The sequence below is a fragment of the Camelus dromedarius genome, chromosome 8 (genome assembly GCF_036321535.1).
Source record: "Camelus dromedarius isolate mCamDro1 chromosome 8, mCamDro1.pat, whole genome shotgun sequence".
NCBI classification, from domain to species: domain Eukaryota; kingdom Metazoa; phylum Chordata; class Mammalia; order Artiodactyla; family Camelidae; genus Camelus; species Camelus dromedarius.
The window spans coordinates 72,820,331-72,843,906 of record NC_087443.1 but is presented as its reverse complement, the minus strand read 5'-3'; the positions used below and the strand labels follow the sequence as shown (position 1 = coordinate 72,843,906).

Here is a 23,576-nt window from a genome sequence, read left to right as displayed (position 1 = left end):
GTTCCCCAGCCCACGTGCTCCGCCACCATATCCTCACCTGCCAACTTCCTCAACACCTTCTCACCTTCTGTCAAGTGTCACCTTTCCAAAGGTCTTTCTGCTGACCACCCTGCTTAACACTACAAGCAGTCCCCCATTTGCCCACTTGCACCCCTTAACCTGCCCTAGTTCTTCCTTTTCCTGTCCCATGCATCACCTCCTAACATTCCACATCATTGACGCATTTTGCTTGTTGTTGGTGACCCACCTCTCCCTGAATAGAATGTAAACACCACGAGGACAGAGATCTTGGTCCATTTTATTCACCGATTTATTCCAGGGGCCTAGAACAGTGCCTGGCAGACAGTACTTTTGTTAAATGAAGGAAAGACCAAAAGAATGGTTGGGAACATGAGACTGGGGCTTCTCTTCCTGCCCCAAGTGACAGCCTTGCCAGGGTCATAGTTCTGTGACCCCATGGAGAAAAGAAACAAAGACCCAGGGCCTGCTAAGGGCTCCTCAAGCCACCTGGCATTGTGAACCCTCCAGGAGCCTGTGAGGTGGGCTTTGGAGGCATTCTTGGCAAGTAGCCCCCAAGTCTGATGGCCACAAAGACCCTTATAAAGGTGGGTCCCCCAGGGTGTGTAATGGGCCTAAACCTGCCTGTTCACACACAAAACAGACACCCTAACCCTCCAGCCTGGCTACTGAAGTGGGATTGAGACAGAATCATGGAGGCTTGGATTTCCATACTTCTGGGTCTTGCTTTGAGAAAATCCAATCTGGGAGAAATAGCGTGTCACTGCACAGGTTCCTGGGGAGACTGATGGGTCACTTTGCAGAAGGATTCATGGTAGGTCTGCTTCAAACAACGAGCCTACCCCACCGCAGATGCTGGGAAGCCGGGCCCAATTTGTCACCGCAGAGGCAGCACGACGTGAAGCAAAGAGATAGGACTAGGGGCTGGGAGAGCTGGTTCAGGCCACACTCTGCCACTCACTCTCAGTGTGACTCTGGGCACGTCACCAGCCCCCAGTGGCCCCGAGTCCTGAGCATCAACCACCTGTCAGGTGCAGCATTGTGAGGACTCAGAGGTGATGAGCTACGTCTGTCCTGCCAAGAGACTTCCAGTTAGTGGAAGAGGCAGGCACACAAACGAAGCTGTGCTGGCGACATCTGGACCGTGCGGGACACTGCCCTGAGCAGTGTGAGCTCCGTCTCCCCTCAACACCTCCACCACTACCGGGTACAACTATGTCCCCGCTTAGAGGTGAAGGCGTGCGGCACAGAGGCTGAGCGCCTGCCCACGGTTTCAGTGGCAGCTGGGATGGCGCCAGCACTGCCCCGCGGTCTGTCTCGGGAGCCTGCACTTTCCCAACCCACCATTCTGCCGGCATCGTGCAGTAACGAGGCTCAGGTGCGTTCACCACGAGCACCTGGAGCACGGAGCACAGGGGGAGAGAGGGCGGACCAGGAAGGCTTCTGAGAGCAGAGTGCGGGGGTGACGAGCAGGCAGGCGCTCACCAGGCAGAGGGGGCCTGGGAAGCATTTCAGGCAGCGAGGGGTGGGGAGTCAGGGCCGAGAGGTTTTAATCAGCCTGGCAAGTCAGAGCCACCACAAGCAGGTGGGGGGCCAGGAATGCAGGGCTCAAGAAAGACCTGGAGAAGGCCAGGGATGAAAGGGCGGGCAGGGGCCCGTGGGTGGAAGGTCTGGTAAGTCAGCCGCAGAACTTGGACTTCATCCTGAATGTCAGTGTTTCCGAACCCTGGACACACACACAGTACAGTCCTGGGAGATTTAAAAACTGCCAATGCCAGCCCCCAACAATGGCCAATCCAGCGGTAATGAGCACCCCTAGTGCTAAACTGTAGTCTCCAAGTACAATTTCCCAGGAAAAGGAAGCAGAGATCCTTGGAGCAATGATGAACTCTAAGTGCCGGGCAGGAAACATACAAGACGAGCCCAAAACATCACATCACACCAGATAGCAAGGAGGCTGCCAGTGTCTACTGGGGTCCTCCCAAGGGTTCAGAAACCAACCTGAAGGGCTCCCACAGGCCAAAGATGAGACCACGGGGCACCAATGCATCCAAATGCCCCCATGTTAATATCCACGCACTTAAAACTCCAACTGGTTACTAGCATTGGAAGATGCCGGCGAGCCAATTTGGTCCTTTGAAAACATAAACATAGGGAAAGAATCAAGCATCTCCTGTATGAACTTTACCACTGGGTAACCAAACAGTAATTGAAAGGAAGTGTTTCCCAGTTAGCAAATGAAGGAGGAATGACAGACTTTAGAATGCCCCTTGTTACGACCTCTAATTAATCAACACATTTAGGTCCTGAATATCAACAGTTGCTGCTGTCGCAGAAAGACAGACAACCAGATACTGCAAGTCCCCGAGCAAGAGAGCGTGAAATGACTTATGAAGTCAGTCCCACCACTGCCAAGGTGAAACCGAATCTGACCAAGTTTCTAGATTCAAAGAGCAATTTACAAGAAATACAGAGGAACCTATTAAATGACACATGGGGGTGAGAACACAACATTCACACTCTGGGACGCCCTTGGAAATAGTTATAAACCGTGAAAACATGCATTCACAAAAAGTATGAGAAAATCAGAAATCTGAACACTGACTAATTTGATGATGATAAAGAATTATTATTATTATTATCATTATTATTATTATTATTATTATTATTATTATTATAGCTGTGATAATGGTATTATGGGGTTTTTTGGTTAAAGAGACCTCATCGCTTAGCAATACATCCTGAAATGTTCACAGATGAAATGACGTAAGTGAGATCAGCTGCAAAATGCTACAGAGGAGAGGATGTGGGCGAAAAAAGATTGGCCTGGAGTTCGTAGCTGTTGAGGCGGGGTGAAGGGTGCATGGGGGTTCATTATGCTATTCCGTAGATTTTCACTTTTTATAGTTCGAAATTTTCCATAATAAAAAGTTATGAAAATACTAGGCTCCATCCCCAGAGATTCAAATTAATGGGTCTGGGCTTCAGCTCAGGCATTGGTGTTTTTTAAGACTCCCAGGTGTTTCTACTGCTCAGCCCAGGCTGAGAACTGTCGTCATCCCTTGTACGAGACCCGCGAGAGCCTATTTACACGGAGACTAAGATGGAGGCCAGAGGGGATGGAACAGGGTCGGGTGAGGTCAAGGATCCAGGCACATGGTCCTAGATCGGGTTAGGTAAGGAATGACGGAAAGAGAGGGGTCAAGGATAACACAAAGCTTTCAGGCTTGGGTGACGGTGGGGTGTTGGTCACTGGGACAGGGGCCTTGTCAGGGCTGGTAGCTGTGGTGGCCTGGGCGGGGGAAGGTGCTGAGTTTGCTTAGGATGTGTTGACTTTGAGGGGCCCATGTGACGTCCAGTGGAGACATTCAGTGGACAGTTTGGCCAGTGGGTCTAGAGATCCACATTGAGACCCTGAAGCAGACACAGAAACTGGGGCTCCACAGGGCTATCCCCCAAACCAAGACAGAGGTCAGGATGGCTGCAGCCAATGATGGCATTAGGGCCTCTAGGAAGCAACAGCATCATGACCCCCTGCCTTGGAAAGGGGGGCCTGGATGCTCCCAATCCTTTCATGATTGACCCCATCCTTCACTTTCCCACTTCCTTGGATAGACACCCAAAAGGAAGCATGCCAGGCTGAGGCGCCCTGCCCTCCTGACCAAGTGCTGAAGAACTCAGGCATGTTTCTACGTCCTGTTCTAAAAGCCCACGCAGATCAATCAGCATGTGTTAAACAAATGAATGACCAGTACATCTGGAGGAAGTCAGCCTGGAGTCAGTCATGGCCACGTGGGCCAGCAGCAAATGCAGCCAGCAGCTGTCAGATTGGCTCGAAATGACCGACATGTATTCCTCCTGCAAACATTTACTGGATGCCTGTATGTGCTGGGCAAATGCTAGGCAGGAAGCCCAGGGTCCTGGCCTCAGGGAGCTTGCATTCTCATGGGTAAGCAGACGGTAAACAAGTTTACAAACAAACACAAGCTTTGGAACTTTAGAAAACGGGTTCCTAGTTGGAAGAAGGGACCATGGATTCCAAGAGCTACTTTGGGGTGTTGGGAAAATCACCCAACTTCCTAGACACTATCGCATAATAACCCAGGCTCCCCAAATCAGAGGACAGACAGAACCTCATGTAAAAGCAGCAGCAGCCGAGGCCCAGAGCAGGAGGTGGCCCCCCACGGCCACACAGCAGGTGATGACCTGGAGACAAGTCTGCATTCTCAAAGTATGCACTGGCAATGTTTTAAGCAACAAGTTTATTCTTCATCCATCTAAGCCATGTGGTCTGTTTTCCTTTGGACAAAGTTGATTACTGATCGAAGGTCAAAGTGCTCCCCACTTTCCCCCACCCTCAGGAGCAGGGACTTACCACTGAGTCCAGGAACTGAATGTAAGATTCCAGCCCAGGTCTGGTTTCACAGAACTGCCGGAAAAGCAGCCTCCCAATTGGCTGCTTGTCACATAAACTGCAGTAATCTCTGTCTGGAGACAAGAAAAGAAGAATGTGGTGAGACCCAGAGAGGGCCAGGCAGGGCCATCCACCCACACCTGGATCCTCGCCCCAGATGGACGGAGCAAGGTGACCGGCAAACTCTCAGGACCCCTTATCTATCTCCAGGCTCTGTAGACTCAAAAGGGTCATGGTTAGCATAGAAAAAGGCACCAGTTATGACCTAGCCTCTGCGCCCCAGCCCACTCCCTTTCCGACGCCCTGAATTTGGTATGGGGATGCCAACAGTTCTACGGACTATGACTCTGCCCCTGGCTGGCTGATCAGCACATCACATTCCACTGGCTAAGGGTGGCGGGCGTGTAACCCAAGCCAGTAAAATGAGAGTGAACCACAGACTTTGTCTGGGCATGCTAAGCCAAGGTGCTTTCTTTTCTTCTGGTGCTGGGGTGCATGGGTGTGAGGCCAGAGTCTGTTGCAGTGTTCTTGATACTGCAAAAAAAAAAAAAAAAAATGCTGCTGTGATGATGAGGCTGACATACAGAGGAGGTCAGAGCTGGGAAAATTATGAGTAGTTGCTTTGGTGAAGACATGAATCTCTGGATCAAACCACGCCTGCAGCCCAAACCACATCTGAAAATCTTATTTATGAACAGTATTTAGGGCAATTTGAAAAAATTTAAAAAGGACTTGTAATTCAAAACATCCTAATAAATACAGTAAAAAAAAATTCATATTTTCCCAATTGGAGCAAAGCCCAGTCTTAAAATGCTTCAAATGATGAAAACCCTGCATTTTCCAGCTGAGGATAGAGGCACAGGGACAGGAAGTGACCGGTCTCAGTCACTTGGTAGCCAAGAGAGTTCTGAAGACGAAATACAATGCAAGACTCGAAGCCCAGAGGCCTAGAGACCAGAGTTCTGGCCAATGACTTCCTGTGTGACTTCAAGCAACTCATTTGCTTCCTCTGGGCCTCAGTCTTCCTCTGAAAAATGAAGGGGCATGTTGGAGGTAAGATGGGAGGGTCCCCTGTGGCTCTTCCTGCGATGACTCTGCAAGAGGCTTTCTCTGGCTAGAAAGATGCTCAAAGATCTGGCTGAGACACGTTGCCTTGGACCCTCTCAAGCACTGAAAATTAGCCCCTTGATTCTGCAGCTGCACTGGGAACAGTTAGGTGACTTCGTGGGGAAACCAGGAAGAGGGTGAGGTAGACCTCAGTTCAGAGAGCTACCTGGAGGTAAGGAAGGACTACATCCTTGCCTGGTGTAGAGGAGGAGCCAGGACAATCAATCATCCCCTTAGAGGGCGGTTCCTTGGAGACCCAGAACACAACAAGGAGATAGGGACAGAACCATCACGCCCTCTCACTTTCACACCCAAACAGTTTATCCACGGGAGGTGCAGCCATCACTCATATGGAAATCCCAGCCTCAGCATTCAGTGCCTGTGTGCCTCAGGGCAACTGACCTGACATTTTATCCTTCTGTTTCCTCATCTGCAAACTGAGAATGTACCTATGTCCCAGGATCAGCGTGAGGATTCAATAAGACAATGCAGAGAAAGGCCTCAGACCAGAGCTTGGTACATAGCAATTGCTTAATAAACACCGGGTATTGTCATTGTGGAAGTGGGGTTTTTGGTCTGTTCCATCTCCCCTCCTTTGGGGAACCTCCTCTCCCTGAGTCTGTAAAATTCCAACCTACAGTTCTAAGGGAGCAAGCCCTCCTAAGACTCAGGGATGGGCACGTGACTCAGTCCTGGCCAATCAGACCTGTCTCATGGCCACAATGGTAGTCTGAAGGCACGCGATGGGCCTTGGAGTCCTTCCAGGGTTTTTGCTAGAACTCCCAGAAAAAAGACACTTGTTCCCCTCTGGGATGACAAGGCCTTAGGATTGGTGAGCCAAGAGCTGACATAACTGTCTTTCCCACCAGACAGTGAGAGCCCACAGAGAATGACGGCAGCACAGGGGAGAGACAGCTGAGTGGGGAAGACAGAAGCCTGATGCTGCGAATATCCAGTATCACCGGAGCCCCAGCAGGCAGCCAGCTGCGGCCCTCCCGGCTCCTGCACGTTTGTCTACCTGTCTCTGCTTAAGCCAGTGGTGTTGGGGTTTTTTCTTTCTTTTTTTTTTTTAATGGAGGTACTGGGGATTGAACCCAGGACCTCGTGCATGCTAGGCACGTGCTCTAGTGCTGAGCAATATGCACCCCCAGGCTTTTTGTCTCTTGCAACTGAAAGAGCAAGTGACTAGGGCTGCAGAGTTTTACAGCCCACTTCCTTCGGGTAAACTGCCTGAGGGCAAGGCCTGTTTTTGCAGGAATCTGCCAGTTCTAAGTACACTGTGTATCAGAAGGCACTCACAAACTTCTCATTCTGTCTTGAGCGGATACTTGGATGAGAGTGGATGAGCCATCTTGCAAGTCTCCCCTTGGCCCCCTACTCAAGGGGTCTGGGGGCTGAAACTAGCCTTGAACCGTTGTCTTAACTCAGCCTACCTTTCCATGCACAGATGGTTCGGGAATAGCCACTCCAGCAAACATTTAACCCACTGACTTGTGCCAGGATCAGTGGCGGTCGGGGGTTGGGGGGGAATGGAATGTGGTCCCAGCCCTCAGGGATCTTGGATTCTGTTGGAAAGGGGGTGGGTGTGTGAGTGAGCAGACAAGATCCCAAGTGACAGTGACAAAATGTCAAGTGAGATGAGTGTTATCATCACCCACTGTAGGGAGTCTGGGGAGGAGGGAGCCCAGAGGGTGACAGGTCTGTAGCCCACACCTGTTAGCACGATGCCCTACAGACACCGCCTGCGTTCTCGTTGCACCCACTCAACCTGACCCCCCAAGGTGAGGAAAACAAACTTCCCCGTCCTCTCCCAATCAGCTGAGCCTCCCCAGCACAAACACAGAACAAAGTCAATTACCTCGTGTCAAACCCCAGTTTTATTCAATTACGGCAGAGAGCGCCACACTGCTGATGTGATTTGAACAAGGGGCCCTCCCCAACTTCCAAAAGCAATTATGAGATTTCACGTCCCATACTGTGATTCCTCAAGGGTTCATCTGATGGTATTTTTTCTCTCCATATGGCGTGTGCTGTCAGTATGGAAACAAGGCCGTTATAAACTCACAGCACAGTAAACACCATGTGATTCCAACACAAGCTGTCAGCACCTCAGTTCCATGCCTCTCCCAGCTGTACAGAAAATCCCAGGCAAGAAAGCCACACACTGGAAGCCCAGGAAGAAAAAAAAGGACCAGTAATCATGTATTCGGATTCTTTTCTCAGCTTTAAATAAAGATAAATGGGCCTCTCTTCTGAGGAAGCACCACCACCAGAATCCAAGCGCAAAGCCTGCAGTTCCTTTAGAAATGGAGAACGAGGCCGCAGAAAGACAAATACTAACTCGGGGATTGATCAAACTGACAGGAGAAGGTGCAGGTCAAAGATCCTGACGCGTCAAGTCCTAGGGGCAGGTCGCTTCTGGAAAGTTAGACGATACTGAAATTGGAAGCATAAGAACTCTGTAACATCTTCAGAGTGGACCCTTTCTGACCAGTGTCTACAGAAGCCAGCCACGTGGTTGAAATCCAGCTCAGAGGGGCCCTGCCCGCAGCCCTTCTCCCAAAGGTGTCCTCTTGGGGCTGGTGGGAAGGAGGACCTAGGACAGAGGGGCAGAGTCCTTTCTCTCTGCTCTGAATCTCTCTCTCTCAGGGTAGGAGGACCCCGGGATGCTGTGCACACCTGCACAGTCCACACACACATACACACCAGCTCTTCTGAACATGAAAATCCTGCTTTTGGCCACATGCCTCATTGGTCTTTCCCTCCAAGCCAGGAAGAGCCTGTCACTATGTAAGGTATTAGAGCATCAGGCTCCCTGCTCCCAAAGTATTCACCAATCATCTAATCATTCCAGCCTCATTCCTTTGGGTCCTTCATTCATTCATTCAACAAACTCTCTTCCAAGGTCTTCTGCTTTTTGATACTAGAAATTTCCTTCAATTTTCAGATTCTCGTATTGAATTCAACACCTGAAGAGGGTGCGGATGAGTGGGCGGGCGGAGACATACCTATACCCACTGGCAAGGTAAGGATCCAGGAACAGGCTTGGAGTGAATAGCTGGCCGTCAGCTGAGACCAAGAATAGGGTGTGGTCTTTGTGATGTGACATCTAACCTCGGCCACAGTAATATCGGTTTGGTGGACAGGGCAAACTGCAGCATATCCAGAGGAAGGTGATGGAAAAGGGGGTCCAGAAAGCTCATTACAAGCTCTGAACTTATAGTGCCCTTGATCAAAGGGCAGACTGCCCCAGAAGAGTGGGGGGAGATGTGCTGGAAAGGCAGGCTGGGCTCAGACAGGAAAGGGCTGGACTCTAAGGCCAAGGAGACTGGAATGGACTCACTGTCCCACCCGGGCATCAATGATGTCGGAGCACAAGTGATTTGAGTGCAGCCCGTGGACAGGTGGACAAAAACGGGGTAGGAACAGGGTGCCCGAGGCATTTATGGAGGAGGTCACTGGTGTGGGAGCCATTCCTGCCCTGTGGTTCAAGCCCCAGCCTTTGGGCAGAGAGGGCACAGCCCCTGCGGTTGCGATCCTGCTTTGGTGGGAAGCCAAACTGAACTGGCCTTAAGAAAACCACATGTGTTGTTTGTTTCTTCAAGGGCTTGACACCTCCCAAACATGCCCACAGCTGGCCCAGGAAGACAGGACTGCCACTCCTTCCTGCAGCACACCGAACTCCAGCCGTGCCTCAGACAGAGCCGCCTCTCCCCACAGCAAGTTCACAGACACTGGCTGAGCCCTTTCTGGGCACTGCATTCCGAACCCTGTTGGGTGCAACCCTTACAGAAGACAGGTTCCACAGGCTTCGTCTTTTTCTTCGTCAGAGCAGTTTACTTACTAGCCCAGGCAGGAGGGAGGCACATTCACAGACAGGGCTGGGCAGGGCAGCATCGAACAAAGCTGAATATGCAAGACGCCTGGGAATGTCTAGGGAGGTGTCTGGGCTGAGGGCACACACACTGCTCTCGTGAGGTTGGGTTAGTTTCAGGGCTGTTGCCCGTGGGAGGGCTCACTGGAGCGTGGGAACAGGAGTGACAGGGTCCCCCAAGGCAATGCCAACTGCCGGCAGGGGAGAGGCTGAGTGCTGGGGAAGAAGAAGGTCAAAGCCAGAGAAACAGGGCCAGAGGCTGAAGAGAGGGGCTGGGAGAAGTCACAGTGGGGATTAATCCCCAGGTGAGAAACCAAGAGGGCTTAGCGAAGCAGGGACAAGTGTGTTAGGGCGAGGATTCAGGGCTAGGTCTGTGGCCACTACAAGGAGACTTTAAGAACAGCTTAAAGTGTATGGAGGTTCCTCAAAAAATTACTACGATCCAGCCATCCCACTGCTGGGTATTTATCCAAAACAATTACAATCAGTATTTCACAGAGGAACTTGCACTCCCATGTTCATTGCTGCACTATTCATAACAGATGTGGAAACCACCTAAATGTTCATCGACCGATGAATGGATTTTTTAAATGTGGTATATACATACAGTGGAATATTATTCAGTCTTAAAAAGGAAGGGAATCCTGCCACATGTGACGACACGGATGAGTCTTGATGACATTATGCTAAGTGAAATGAGCCCGTCACAAAAGGACAAATACCACATAACGCCACTTGTATGCGGTATCTAAAATAGTCAAACTCATAGAAACAGACAGTAAAATGGTTGCCAGGGACTGGGGGAGGGGGCAATGGGGAGCCGCTGCTTCGTGGGTACAGAGTTTCAGTTGCTCAAGATGATTAAGTTCTACAGAGCTGCTGTCCAGCACTGTGCCTAAAGTTCACAATACCGTATTGTGCACCCAAAGTTTTATTAAGAGGGTAGATCTCATGTTAAATGTTCCTACCATAATAATTTTCTAAAAAGAGAATGGCTTCTTAAAAAAAAGATGGAAACATTGCTATTTGCAGCAACATGGATGGACCTAGAGATTATTATACTTAGTAAAGTAAATCAAAGCCAAATACTATGTGATATCACTTATATGTGGAATCTAAAATATACAAATGGATGTCTATACAAAACTGAAACAGACTCACAGACAAACTTATGGTTACTAAAGAGGAGAGGGAGGGAAGGACAGACAAATTAGGAGGATGGGATTAACAGATGCAAACTACTATACATAAAATAGATAAGCAGGGGGAAGGCGTATTATAGCTCAGTGGTAGAGCACATGCTTAGCACGCACGAGGTCCTAAGTGCAGTCCCCAGCACCTCCACTGAAAAAAATTAAATAAATAAATAAACCGAATTAAACCCCACCCCGCCCCAAAATAGACAAGCAACAAGGATTTACTATATAGCACAGGGAGGTATATTCAATATCTTATAATAACCTATAATGGAATATAATCTGAAAAAATATATATAACTGAATCACTTTGCTGTACACCTGAAACTTACACAATATTGTAAACAAATACACTTCAATTTAAAAAAGAGCTAATGGCTGAAATAAAACAGATGGAAAGTGATAGGTTGCTTGTGGGTGGGAGGTGAGGCACAAAGGGACAGGAATCGGAGCAGAGGGTTAACTGAGGGGGTCAGCAAGTAAATTTACTTGGTAATGAAGGTAACTTCCTGAGAGTACCCGTGCAAGCATGCTGGCACACACACACAAGTATGCAACATGCATGTTCTGAAGTCTCTATGCAAAGCCAAGTCTACCTCAAAAGTCGAACATGACACCAAGTTGTCGAGCAACAGAGAGTGCACTAAGACAAGGGGCCCCTTGTGATGTCTGGGTGTTGGCTGAGCGCCTCCTCTGTCTCCCAGCCTGTTTTCATAATACGCCATTGACAGTACCCATACCACAGGCCCACTGGGAAGGCCCCTGCTATAGATTAAACGTCTGTGTCCTCCCCTCCAAATTCATATGTAGAAAGCTAATGCCCAATGTGATAGTACTAGGAGATGAGGCCTGTGAGGTGGTTAAGTCATGAGGGTGGGGCCTCTAAAAATGGGATTAGTGCCCTTATAACAAACATCCCCTGAGAGCTCCCTCACCCTTGCTGCCAGGGAGAAGACGGTCGTTTATGAACCAGTACCTGGACTTCCCAGCCTCCAGAACTGAGAAATAAATTTCTATTGTTTATAATCTACCCCGTCTGTGGCATTCTGTTGTAGCAGCTCAAATGGACTAACATGCTACCTAGCCTTGGGCATGTCCCTTAACCTGAGGCCCAGCTCCTCACGCATCACACAGATCAGAGTGAGCCGGTGGCCGCAAGGATCTGCAACCACCTGAGCACCCAGCCCAGGCTTAGCCCAGAGCAGGTCCTACGCAAACAGTAGCCATTCAGACATCATACCTCCCCTGCAAGGTTCAAGAAATGGTGACTTTTACTTCTCTGAAGACTCAGAAAGGAACTGGGAAGTAGCCAGTGAAAGGGAGTCAGCTCCTCATCAGCACCAAAGACAGCAAAGCAAAAGCCGCCTCTCCCGGCATGAGCCATTGACTCCAAGCTCTGGGAGGGCAGGGGCCAGGGCTCTGCGGCCCTCCTCTCCCTGGCTCCGAGCCTCCCTCTCGGAGAGAAGCCACGTGTGTCCCCACAGCACATGGCCAGGGTTAAAATCTCATAACCCACAGTCAATTCCTTCAAGACTCATAACCCCCAGTGGACTTAGAAACAGGAATGATATTGATATTGAAGATAAATAAATGCTGTCACTGTTTTCATTCTTTTCGAGTGACATGAAATGGGAACATACTTTCTTAATTAAGAGTCTGTGGTATGTGGAGGCTTTGGAGGGTAACCAGATTTTCCCAACTGAAGGCCAGAACCCAAGCAGCAAGGACAGCACGGCTCCCCTCAGATGGCTACAAACCCAAGCAAGGGAGGCTGCCACCCCACCCGATTTGGAAATTTGGCGATTTGGCGTCAATCCCCAGTGGAAGAGGAGCAAGGAGAAGTCACTGCTGGCAGGGAGGGGGTGTTGGCGACCAGAACCTGCTTGGGACCATTTTCATTGTTGCCCCAGGCACTCCTTGAACTTGGGCCAATGAAAATGCACGTTCCATTTCAGAAGTAAGAGCAAGAAAGGCAGCTTCCTGAGGAAATGAAAACGCTCACACCGGAGCGCTTGGAAATGAAACCACATGTTTATTGTGCAGGAGAGGGTGGGAGGTGCCCCAAAGTGATTCCTGATTCCTGGAGCCATCTCTCTACCAACTAAAGGTTTCTTTTGTTCTGTTTTGTTTCATTTTATTTTATTTAACATCATTTTACCAAAGTACCAGGTTTTGGTTTTTTGTTTTTTCTTGGCGTGTAGGGGGATGGGGGGGGAGGTCCTGATAGGTCCTGAAGCAATTTAGGGAAACTGATTCCACTTGAGGAGACTGGATTAGACAGAGGCCATGAGCCGCTCACTTTGCCGCACTCCAGGTCTAAAACTATAAACCGAAAAGTGACTTGAGCACAGCTTTCTCTTAAAAATTCCTGCCAAAGCTGGAAAAAACAATCAGGCATTTGCTCTGAGGAAAAGGCTCTCTGACGTTTGAAAGGCAAGATAGCATCACGGGTAACAGCAATTCTTCACAGCCCGCCTCTTGGAAGGAGCAGGAGAGGAAAACGGAAACATTTGGTATTTGGTTAGCAACAGCTGAGTGGGTTCATATTGCTTCAAGAAAGATGTTTTCATGTGAATAAAAATGACATATGGCAATTACACAAACACACCCAAACCAAGCCCCATCTTCCTGTGCCTTTTGTCGCCCTCATTCTGGTCTCGAGTTTTACTGAATGTCTTGTACTTGTCACATGTCTTTGTAGGCTCAAAACTATTAAGTCTGGGTCTTACAAAGGGTGGAGATACCTAGACAAGTCACATGTGAAAACCACTAAGTTGTAGGGCGTTTGGGCCTGGGCTGCCAGGTCAGGGAAGGGAGGGAAGATGGGGTGCAGAGTTGGGAGGGAGGGTCTGGTCTGTGAATTTGTGAGAGGAAGCAGGGAGGTGGGTTGAAGTGTGCTTGTTGGGGGCCCAGTGCAGCAGCCCCTTCCAGCCCACCTGTTTGCAAGGGTTCAGTTCTCTGACCTGAATTTACTGGGTGCAGTCAAAGCCCAGGAGGGACCTGGAGTCTGGGAAAGGGCGGAGGGCTGAGCTGGGCTGGATGCCAAGCCTATGCTGTCACCACGGGGCCCTCTGGACAATGATGCCCAGAGTCAGGTTTGACTTCTCCCTTAACCTCATGGCCAAGAATAGCTACAAATTTTGATACTCCCTTGCAGGGAGAATGGCATGAGGATTGAGTGGGTAAATGCAGGGGTGGGCCCGGGGAACGGCCAGGGAGACACGGACACTGTGCCTCAGTGGCTGGCCTGGCATGTTGGAGTGCTGGGGACAGAACTGGGCCCTGGGTTCCAGGCCTGGCTCTTTTACTGGTCATCTCTAAATGAGAGGTCCGAACCACCGGGCTCTAACCACCAGCACCCTCTCCTGTGCTGAAAGCCGGTCACTCTGATGACATGCCGGCCTTCCGTGCTAACACAGAGAGAGCGTGACAACCACGAGGCGCCAGCAGGAAAGACACCTGCCTCATCAGCAGTGGAGGCTCTTGAAGATGTCCGGCAAAAAGGAGACAACTGATGTATGTGAGCTGTGGCTGGGTCTACTTCCTCTAGATTTTCAGTATTTTCGCAAATGAGGGGGAAACAACTATTTTAAACTTGCACCTACAAAATCACTGAGATTAGGAAGGCCCTGGTAAGCAAAAGAGCTCTGACCACCAGACATGTCCCCCTTGGGGTGCAGGGCCCGGGTAACATGCAGTCACTAAGAACCCAGTGTTTCACCTGCCGGGCCTGCAGCGGAAACTTCTGGGAGCTGCGACCAGGCCCGCTGTGGTGCTGGCACCTGGGACAGCCCAGTGACACTGAATGCTGCTCCCTTCCTGCTGACCTGGGGCCTTCCCTCACTCGTACTCTCTCACCCCCAGCCTCTCAGAGCCACATCCTTTCTACGAGCTTTTCTCTTTCCTAGAAAAGAAGTTTCCATATAGATACAGGCAACTTTAGAAGCTAAAATACACAGGCCACACCCAGGCCAACCGTATCAAGTCCCTGGGATGGCATCAGTAGGTTTTTAAAGCTCCCCATGAGATTCCAAGGTCTAGTTCACCCATGTTATCCCCAGGACCTGGAGTGGTGCCTGGCCGGAGCAAGAGAGCAGGTGTATATGCAAAACGAACAGAAAACAAAACAAATGAACAAACCAATGTGAAGTGGAAGCCATAAGCTTCCCCGCTGGGGAGTAGAAATCTCAGGCCCACACTCCCTCGACACCATCCCCCTTCGGTGGCTAATCTGTCAGAAATGAAGTTGCCTCTGCCTGAAACAACTGGATAAGAAAGAGTTGTTCCCAGCAAGGCTTCCATCTGAGGTTAACAAAAGAACCCGTGAGGCTCTGGGTGCCTGGGCTGAGGCAAGGCTGTCTGCTGCACTCAGAGCTGCTGCTGTGGTGGGCCCAGAGACCCCAGAAGCAAGGCGGGCCTGAACGCGGGCCCTGCCTGACTTAACCGCCGTCTGGATTGCTCAGCCAGGGCCCCTGAGCTGGGGCGAGGGGGCTGGACTTGGCCCCCTGCTTCTCCTCCGACTCCCGTGTGACCTCAGACCTGTCATCCTCCTCTCAGGACCTTGGTTTTCCCTTTTACAAAATGAAGCTAATGAATTAGGGGAGCGTCAATGTCCTTGCCTCCCAGTTTGGTAAGTCCGTAGGCAGGAGCCTGGTGGGGATGGAGACAGCAGAGAGCACAGCCTTTCTCCAGCATCAGATCCCCAAGTGGAGTTCACGATCCGGTGAGGTTTTTTTAAACCCACCCAGCTGCCTCCCCTCCCGCACCTGCACTGGGGCCAGAATGAGCATGAACTTAAGGACAGCATTTCCTGGAGGCCGGGACCCGGCTGCCGTCGCAGCCCTGCTGGTTTGCTGCCGGGATCATGACGCCGCCTCTCCATGCCCCAGTCTTTTCTCGAGTGCTTTTCCGGTTTAACCTTGGCGACAGTGCCTGACGCACCCTGACTGCGGGCTGCCCTGGCCTACTGGGGAGAAGAGCAGGGAGGCTCTAAAGCCTCGGAGGCCTGGCCCACCTTGCCGTCCAGGGCCCTGAGGGCTGGCTTCACCTGGAGCTATGAGCTAATGAAGCAAAAGCCACAGGAGGGCAGGGCCAGGAAGTGGCTGAGCCAGCAGGGGCCAAGGCAAACAGCAGCCTCCATGCAGACGCGGCCCCGCTTCTCCCTGGGCTGGCGGCCAGGGCCTAGCGAGGCTCACAGCTGTGCTGGCCGAAAGCAGTTTGAGAAGTGCATGCTTGGGAAGGCGGAGGCAATTGATGGTGTCCCCAAAGTCCTGATGTCTCAGGGTCCAAAGACCCCACCACCACTCTCCCATCCTCTTGACATGATCCCCATCAGGGGCTTAGCCAACCTGGGGACACGAAGCACTTCACCTACAAAGTGTCCAGTAGTCTTTACCAACCAACACTGTGTGAAAAGGCATTCTTATTTGGAGACCAAGCCTGTCTTTCTGTAATACCTGCCCCTTAATCCCTATCCTTGGGATAGCGAGGGCAAATTCTGTGCTCCTGGAGTCCTCTCTGATAAACATCAAGTTCCCCCAGCTGCCCCATCACGGCTCCTACAAAATGGGCCACGTGGCACACTGCAACTCTGCCTCCCTGAGGAACAGGGCTTGGCCCACTGGCACAGGCTCTAGGTCTTTGTAATTTAATGTGATTCAACTCCTACCTTCAAGCCACATTTGCTTAGCTCAGCCCCACACCCAAGGGGGCTACACTTGGGAAGAGATGTCATAGTCACAGGCACACAGGGTTCCCCCAGTGCCCACGTTTCAGATGAGAAATGGGAGAGGCATGTTGCTTCCGCAGAAACTAACGGAGAAAGGTGGAGTCTCCATTCAGACTTCGCTGAGCTGAGTTACAGCCTAGGGGTGGTGGGATTTTAGACATGAATCTTCAGAGCTCAGCAAAGCTAGTTTTCAGAAAGAGATGACTTTGGGGCCAGTGACCTTCCCACTTTGCCACCTGATGTGCCATAATAATAACTGAATGACAGCAGCTGACACGAAGGGGGCACCTGCTGTATACCAGGCCCCACGCAGGGCACTGCACTTGCTTGTCTCTTGTGATCCTAACAGCCCTACCAAAGAGGTGCTATGATCAGCCTCTTTTTCAGGTGCCAAAAAAATGAGGCATTGAGAAGGCATTAGCACAAGGGCCCAGAGCTAGCAAGAGGTAGACATGGGATTGGAACTCAGCCCTTCCTGAAAACAGAACAACCATTTGCATCGTTTAGCTTCTTGGGATCCACAGCAGGCAAGGACCTGGAACCCTGAGGGGTGGATGGAGTCCCACCAGTGGCACCATTCAGCAGGCTCCAGGGCCCACAGGGGAGCGGGGCACCCTGGTAACCCGGCGTACCCATGACCTATTGGTCCCTTTCCATGGAGGGGCCCAGGGCTGCTCTGCATACCGAGTCTGGAGCTCCAGCCTCTAGAAACTAAGGCCTGGGAAAGCCGTGGCAGCTCAGGAGCTGGACATCAGCTGGGTGGCCACACTCCTCGGGCCAGGCCAGCACAGAGTGCTGCGGAGAACCCCCTCCCCAGAGCACCTTCAGCCCCTCAGCCTGCACCACACCTGTGACCCAGTAACACATGTGCTCTCATTCCCTCCGCTGCTGCCCTCAGAGTCGGCCTTCACATCCTCCCCTCCTCCATCCCCAGCCGAGCTGTAAATTCCGTGTGTCCCCGGCAGAGCCTGGGACAGTCTGGACACTTATGAGATCACTGATAAATATACAAGTGATTAAAGCAGGAGCAGCCATGAGAAATATTATTCACCAGGATCCTGTTTACACTTCCTTTGTCAAAACAAATCCCTTGCTCCTTGAAGGCAGAAATCTTAAAAGTCCTGGGTGTCCAGAAGTAAATGCTTGGCTTTTCATAGGCTGTTGGAATTGAACTTCACAGTACATTCCTATGCTTGGACCTACACGGAGACAAGTCCTTAAGCCAACAGGACGGGAGTCCAAACAGGGCTGGGCCCATCCTGGAGCAGGCAGGGCCCAGCTGCCTTGCCCCCTGCACGCCCCAGCACCCTGCACAGAGCCTGGCGCACAGTCCTACTTGATGAGCAAATGCATGAACGAGGGGATGGATGACCTGTCTCATCAATCTGCTAGCTGTTGGTTATATTCTAATTTCTCCTTGTGCTGGGTCAGGTTAACACATGGATCTGCCACACAGGGAGGAGCCCCTTCCTAACACTGACACCCTCATTCTTCACGAGCAATCACGTCAGAACAGAAGGGCCTGTTGGAAATAGCAGGGAGGCAGATCCCGCAGAAAACCAGAAGGAAAGCCAGGGTGATGCCCTCATCTCTCATATGGGGAAACTGAGGCCCAGGTAGGGGAGGGTCTGGTCTTATTCATCACGGCAGGGCTTCCTTAGCCACTCAGCTGCTCTAAAGCCCTGGCTCAGTGTGAACAGGGAGGGGAAGGCCTTTATTAAAATTCAAAGACCCTCACCCTAGGGTCCCGTTGAGGTCTGGCACAGAGACTCCCAGCCAAGCCTTTCACACTTTCCTCGCAGGACCTGGCATTTTGAACACCGTGTAGTGTAGCGGCTTCTGTCAGCCTGGAGGCCAGTGATCGATGTCATACAGGTGTCTCATATAAATCTTCAAGGGCTGTCTCTGCATGGAGCCAAGTAGATGCTTTTAATCATCAAGAGAGGAGAAAAGCAAAATGCCTCATGCATTTTCATTTTTATCGGAGTGGACGAGCACAATCAATTTGTCAGCATGCAGCACCACTTCTTGCCAAATACCACTTACTTTAAACTAAAGCTTTTTCAGCTACACAAATACAGAATAGAAGCGCACAGAACCCAAAACACATGTTTTTCTTTCTTCCCTTCTTTCTTTTTTAAGAGTCTCACATATCTCATAACTGTCTAGACCTCGTAAGCTCTGTCTCAGCCTGGAGCGCTGCTCTCTGTGAACAGTCTTTCCCTTCCCTCTGACAGCCAGGCTCAAAACAGACATTTTGACAGGTAATTAACTGATGCCGAGCCTAACAGGTATCCTCCTCAGTTGCTCAGCACAAGATAGATAACTGGGAAAAAGACCAAAAAGCGACTCGGATGGATGATCAAAGAATACCACGATGGTGAAACCTCTGTTTCTAACTGGTCTAAAAACGTAACCCATAATGGCTGTTTGTTTTCAGTTATTCCTTGCCAAGAACAATGTTCAGATGATTAAAAAATTCCACACTGGAACCTCCGATGCTTACTTATTTTCCCTCCTGAGCACCTGCCCAGGAAGAAGCTCCGCTCAGAAAATGCAACGATTAACAGGGACCAGCGAACTCCCCGCTCCTCACAGTCAGCATGTTGCCTCGGAAAGCCCTCCGAGGACTTCTTAACGGGGTATGGTTCTGAAAGGGCAGCCTGTGACTGCACGTGGTTCTAGATGAGTCAGGGCCAGTTCAACTAGGCGGCTGGAGCACGGGGTGGGAGGCTGAGACCCTTCCTCGCAGATCAGGGCCAGCAGCAGACAAACCCGAATCTACGTGGAGCTGGAACTGAACTGGGAATGGCCACGGCACACCCCAAGAGACCGCTACCAGGAAAGAAGACGCTCAGAGCAGCCAGTTCCTCCCAGAGGGGGCATGGAATCGAATTTCCATTCTGGAAACACGACTCATAGATGTCTTCAGAGTTGGGGCTAAGCCAGGGAAGCCAACAGGATACCCTGAACCTCTGATTCCAACCAAAGCAGCTGGGGGCTCCACCCTGCAGGGGAATCTTTCTAGACCTGGCAGCTTTCTGGCAGTTGGTCACATTTCCAGCCCTCTTATAATTTATCACATCCAGATCTGCTCAACATACTTGGCTAGGATTGGATCCGGTAGGTTAAGTGCTTCTCTACTGCCCTCCCTTTAATTTTTTTAAATTAATTAATTTTTTTTTGTGGTGGGAGGTAATTAGGTCTATTCATTTATTTATTTTTAGAGGAGGTACCAGGGATTGAACCCAGGACCTCTACCAGTAGAGCTATCCCTTCCCACTACTGCCTCCCCTTTAAGATTGATTTACTGAGCATCTGCTTATTGCCCTGTGCTGTGCTGACCCAGAGGACCAAGTGATCAGCAGAAACACCCACCACCGTAAGCACCCAAGGAGCTTACAGTCCAGGTCTGAGCGTTTTTCCTTGGAACTGACCTAGAACTCCTCAGAGATGAGACGTGGTGGACGGGTAGGGGGCGTGAACTTCGTACACCATCTAGACTCATCCCAGTCACTCAGTGTTTATTCATCATGTTTCCTGATCTCCCACTTTGAGCTGGGCACATGGCCACCCAAAAGAAAGACTAGCTCCCAACCACCTTTGCAGCTAGGTGTAGCTATGTGACCAAGTTTTAGCCAATAGAATGTGAGCAGAAATAATGGGTTCAATTGATCTGAGTTATGCCCTGAAGGGGAAGGGCATGTTCCACTTCCTTCCCCATCCCCTTTCCCAGAGACTAGAATGCAGGCACGTGGGGCACCATCTTGGACCATGTAGTTGAAGGCAATATCCTAAGGACAGAGGAGACTGGGAACTAAATGGCCACATAGACAGAACTTCCACAGCACTGTTCCATGAGAGAACAATAAGCTTCTACCTTGCTTAAACCAGTGTTGGTCCGAGTTTTTGTTACAGCAGCTGAACTCACACTCTGCTTAATCCAACTACATATTAGCTGTATGAGCTCTTCTGAAATTCACTTTCTTGGACCTAAAACAGAGACAATAATAATATGACCTGCCTCATCGGTACAGATCCATCGAGGTGCTTATCGGAGCAGGGCCTGGCATGTGGTAGACCCTCAGCAAGTACTATCTACCCATCATTATGAGGAGCAGCCACTGGATATTTCTGCCCAATTCCTCAAACCCATCCATTTCACTACCCAAGCAGGGGAGAGCGTGAGCACACACAACCATGAGGGGTCACTTGTGGAATTGATATTCACCCACCTGAACCTCATCTACTAAATCAGGCAGAGTTTCAGATGCTCCTTTGCCATGGAGAGGGAGGCCGAGGTGTTGCTTCAAACACAGCGTAACCACCTGACCTCCCTTGGCAAGGCCTACGGTGCTGTAAGAAGGCTTCAAGGGTCCCATGGTCCTCCAGCAGCCCTTGGATGTAAGCAAATACAGGAATGTCTCCCTGGTAGAATGAAGATACCTAAATCTTAAAAAAGCATGTGTTCAGTTCTAAAACTGGTGACCTGAAATGGAGAACATTTTCCCTCCCTGTCAAACACAATTTAGCTTTCCTTTCCTGAGATACCCCGGGTAATCCACATTTTATCCACTGGATAAAAAACCCAGTCTTTTTATAGGTTACAGTTTGGAAGCTGGAAGTATCTGAAGTCAATAGAACTGTTTTTGCTGTATATTACATAAAATAAACACTCTGGTTCCAGGAACTCAAGGCAGCACACTGAGAACCACATTTGTTTTCCCAAGATGCAGGAGTTGTGCAAACTGCCTCATCCTGGCCACACCAGACTCGAGTGTCTTTGGGGTTCCTGAAGGGTATGGGCAAGGAGCAATCCCCAGGTGGCCACGCCAGCACCTGGGATGGCACTGCCTCACAAGGGCTGGGAAGGTGGGCGATGTGCATGCACTCAAGGGGCGCAGACATCCAGCTGGTCTCTGACCCCGGGCTCTGGGTAAGTGGTTAAACACAAGATTGTATACAGGGCTACTAAGGTCTTCCTAAGAACTGATGTTTCTTTTTTTAAATATTGACTTCCACCTTGCAGTATCATTGCCTCTGGTGGTCACAGAGCCCAGAGTAAGGACAGCCTGCAGCTGGTGCTCACACTTCTTAAAGGCAAGGGCTGCCTTTCAATTCTGAATCCCCTCGGGCCTCACCCAGTGCTGGGCCACTGGTACGGACACCTATCACCTCTCCTCCGAGGCACTCAACACAGGTGACCTTTAAAATCTACTTCGGTGATTGCTTGGCTTATGTCCTTCCCCACCTTCAGCCTGGAAGCAGAGTGCCAGTCCTGGTCTGTCTTACTCCTGGCCGTGTTCACCGGTGCCCAGAGCTAGGCCTGGGACAGGGCAGGTCTCAGAAATGGGAGAATGAACGAATGAATGAATGGTGAATGAAGGGGGGCTGGGGCTTGCTGAATAGGGGGATGGTTTTAATCATGACAACGAAGATGAGGCCTCCCCACCCAGGCAGTGAGAGAGCAGCCAAAGCCAGAGTAATAAACGTGTGGACATCTGTGCACGCTTACCTGTCCGGGCACCGGAACACGCGCACACCTGTAATTCAGCACCTCCAAGGAGCCCCGTGATTTAAGCCTCCACCCCCATGCCCTGTGGGATGGAGGGTTCTATCCCCGCTGCTGAACAGAACCACAGCCTAAGGGACTTGCCAAGGTTTCCAGTGGCAGTGGAGACACTGGGGTCTGAGTCCAGGTCTTTTTGGTTCCAAAGCCCCTGGTGCTCCCAGCAAGCACTGGGAAGGAGGCTTCCCAGGAGGCCTCTCTGCTGTCCCAGAGAGACTTGCCCTTGGCAACCTGAGGATGGGACGACAGCAACTTGCTCCTCCCCCAAGAGGAAGCTACCATTTCCCACCAGAGAAGCAACGGGGCTGCAGGCTCAGAAACACGCAAGGGCCTCCCTCAGGGAGGAAGGGAGCCACAGGGCCTGGGAAGAGAGCGTGACCCAGAGCAAAGGGCCCTGGGCCAGGTGCAGAGGAAGGGGACAGAGGATGGGAGCTGGGGCGGGGTGGGGAGCACACACTCCATCTCCTCTTAATCAAAGGGGTTGCAAGAGCTTCAAGCACTTTAACATGGAGCTGCGAGAGGGGTGTCTTCCCTCTCAGACAGGCTGTGTCCTAAACTCTGAGAAGCAACTGACGAACACCTTCCGAGTCCAGAAGGGGCCCAGGTGGGCTAAGCCGAGGGATAGACATAAGAGAAAACAAAGACAACCAAACACGGACAGGCTTCAGGCAGGGCTGGCACTGTGGTCTTTACAGAGAAAATGTCAGAAACAGGAAGTTCCCCTGAAAGAGCAGGCTCCCTCAGCCTCCCCCAGCCTCCCTCAGCCTCCCCCAGCCTCCCCCAGCCTCCCCAGTCTCCCTCAGCCTCCCCAGTCTCCCCCAGCCTCTCTCAGCCTCCCTCAGCCTCCCCCAGCCTCCCCCAGCCTCCCCCAGCCTCCTCAGTCTCCTCCAGCCTCCCCAGCCTCCCCAGTCTCCCCCAGCCTCCCCCAGCCTCCCCAGTCTCCCTCAGCCTCCCCCAGCCTCCCCAGTCTCCCCCAGCCTCCCCAGTCTCTCTCAGCCTCCCTCAGACTCCCCCAGCCTCCCCAGTCTCTCTCAGCCTCCCTCAGCCTCCCCAGTCTCTCAGCCTCCCTCAGCCTCCCCCAGCCTCCCCAGTCTCCCCCAGCCTCCCTCAGCCTCCCCCAGCCTCCCCAGTCTCTCTCAGCCTCCCCCAGCCTCCCCAGTCTCCCCCAGCCTCCCTCAGCCTCCCCCAGCCTCCCCAGTCTCTCTCAGCCTCCCTCAGACTCCCCCAGCCTCCCCAGTCTCTCTCAGCCTCCCTCAGCCTCCCCAGTCTCTCTCAGCCTCCCTCAGCCTCCCCCAGCCTCCCCAGTCTCCCCCAGCCTCCCTCAGCCTCCCCCAGCCTCCCCAGTCTCTCTCAGCCTCCCTCAGACTCCCCCAGCCTCCCCAGTCTCTCTCACCCTCCCTCAGCCTCCCCAGTCTCTCTCAGCCTCCCTCAGCCTCCCCAGTCTCTCTCAGCCTCCCTCAGCCTCCCCCAGCCTCCCCAGTCTCCCCCAGCCTCCCTCAGCCTCCCCCAGCCTCCCCAGTCTCTCTCAGCCTCCCTCAGACTCCCCCAGCCTCCCCAGTCTCTCTCACCCTCCCTCAGCCTCCCCAGTCTCTCTCAGCCTCCCTCAGCCTCCCCAGTCTCTCTCAGCCTCCCTCAGCCTCCCCCAGCCTCCCCAGTCTCCCCCAGCCTCC

The 23,576-nt window shown here is 51.6% G+C and overlaps 1 protein-coding gene across 2 annotated transcripts in view; it reads right to left on the bottom strand.

Annotated features, from left to right (window-relative positions):
- Window positions 1-23,576, bottom strand: part of GRK5 (G protein-coupled receptor kinase 5) — a 203,971-nt gene that overhangs the window by 58,825 nt on the left and 121,570 nt on the right. Inside the window, exons 2-4 of one of the 2 annotated variants that reach the window (XM_064488481.1) lie at window positions 20,218-20,330; window positions 4,394-4,506; window positions 2,020-2,152 (exon numbers count right to left, since the gene is read on the bottom strand). In XM_064488481.1, the coding sequence (XP_064344551.1) occupies window positions 2,020-2,124 (105 nt within the window). In that variant the 5' untranslated portion in view covers window positions 2,125-2,152; window positions 4,394-4,506; window positions 20,218-20,330. The remainder of the gene's footprint in view (window positions 1-2,019; window positions 2,153-4,393; window positions 4,507-20,217; window positions 20,331-23,576) is intronic. The other variant, XM_010997871.3, reaches the window with a different exon arrangement.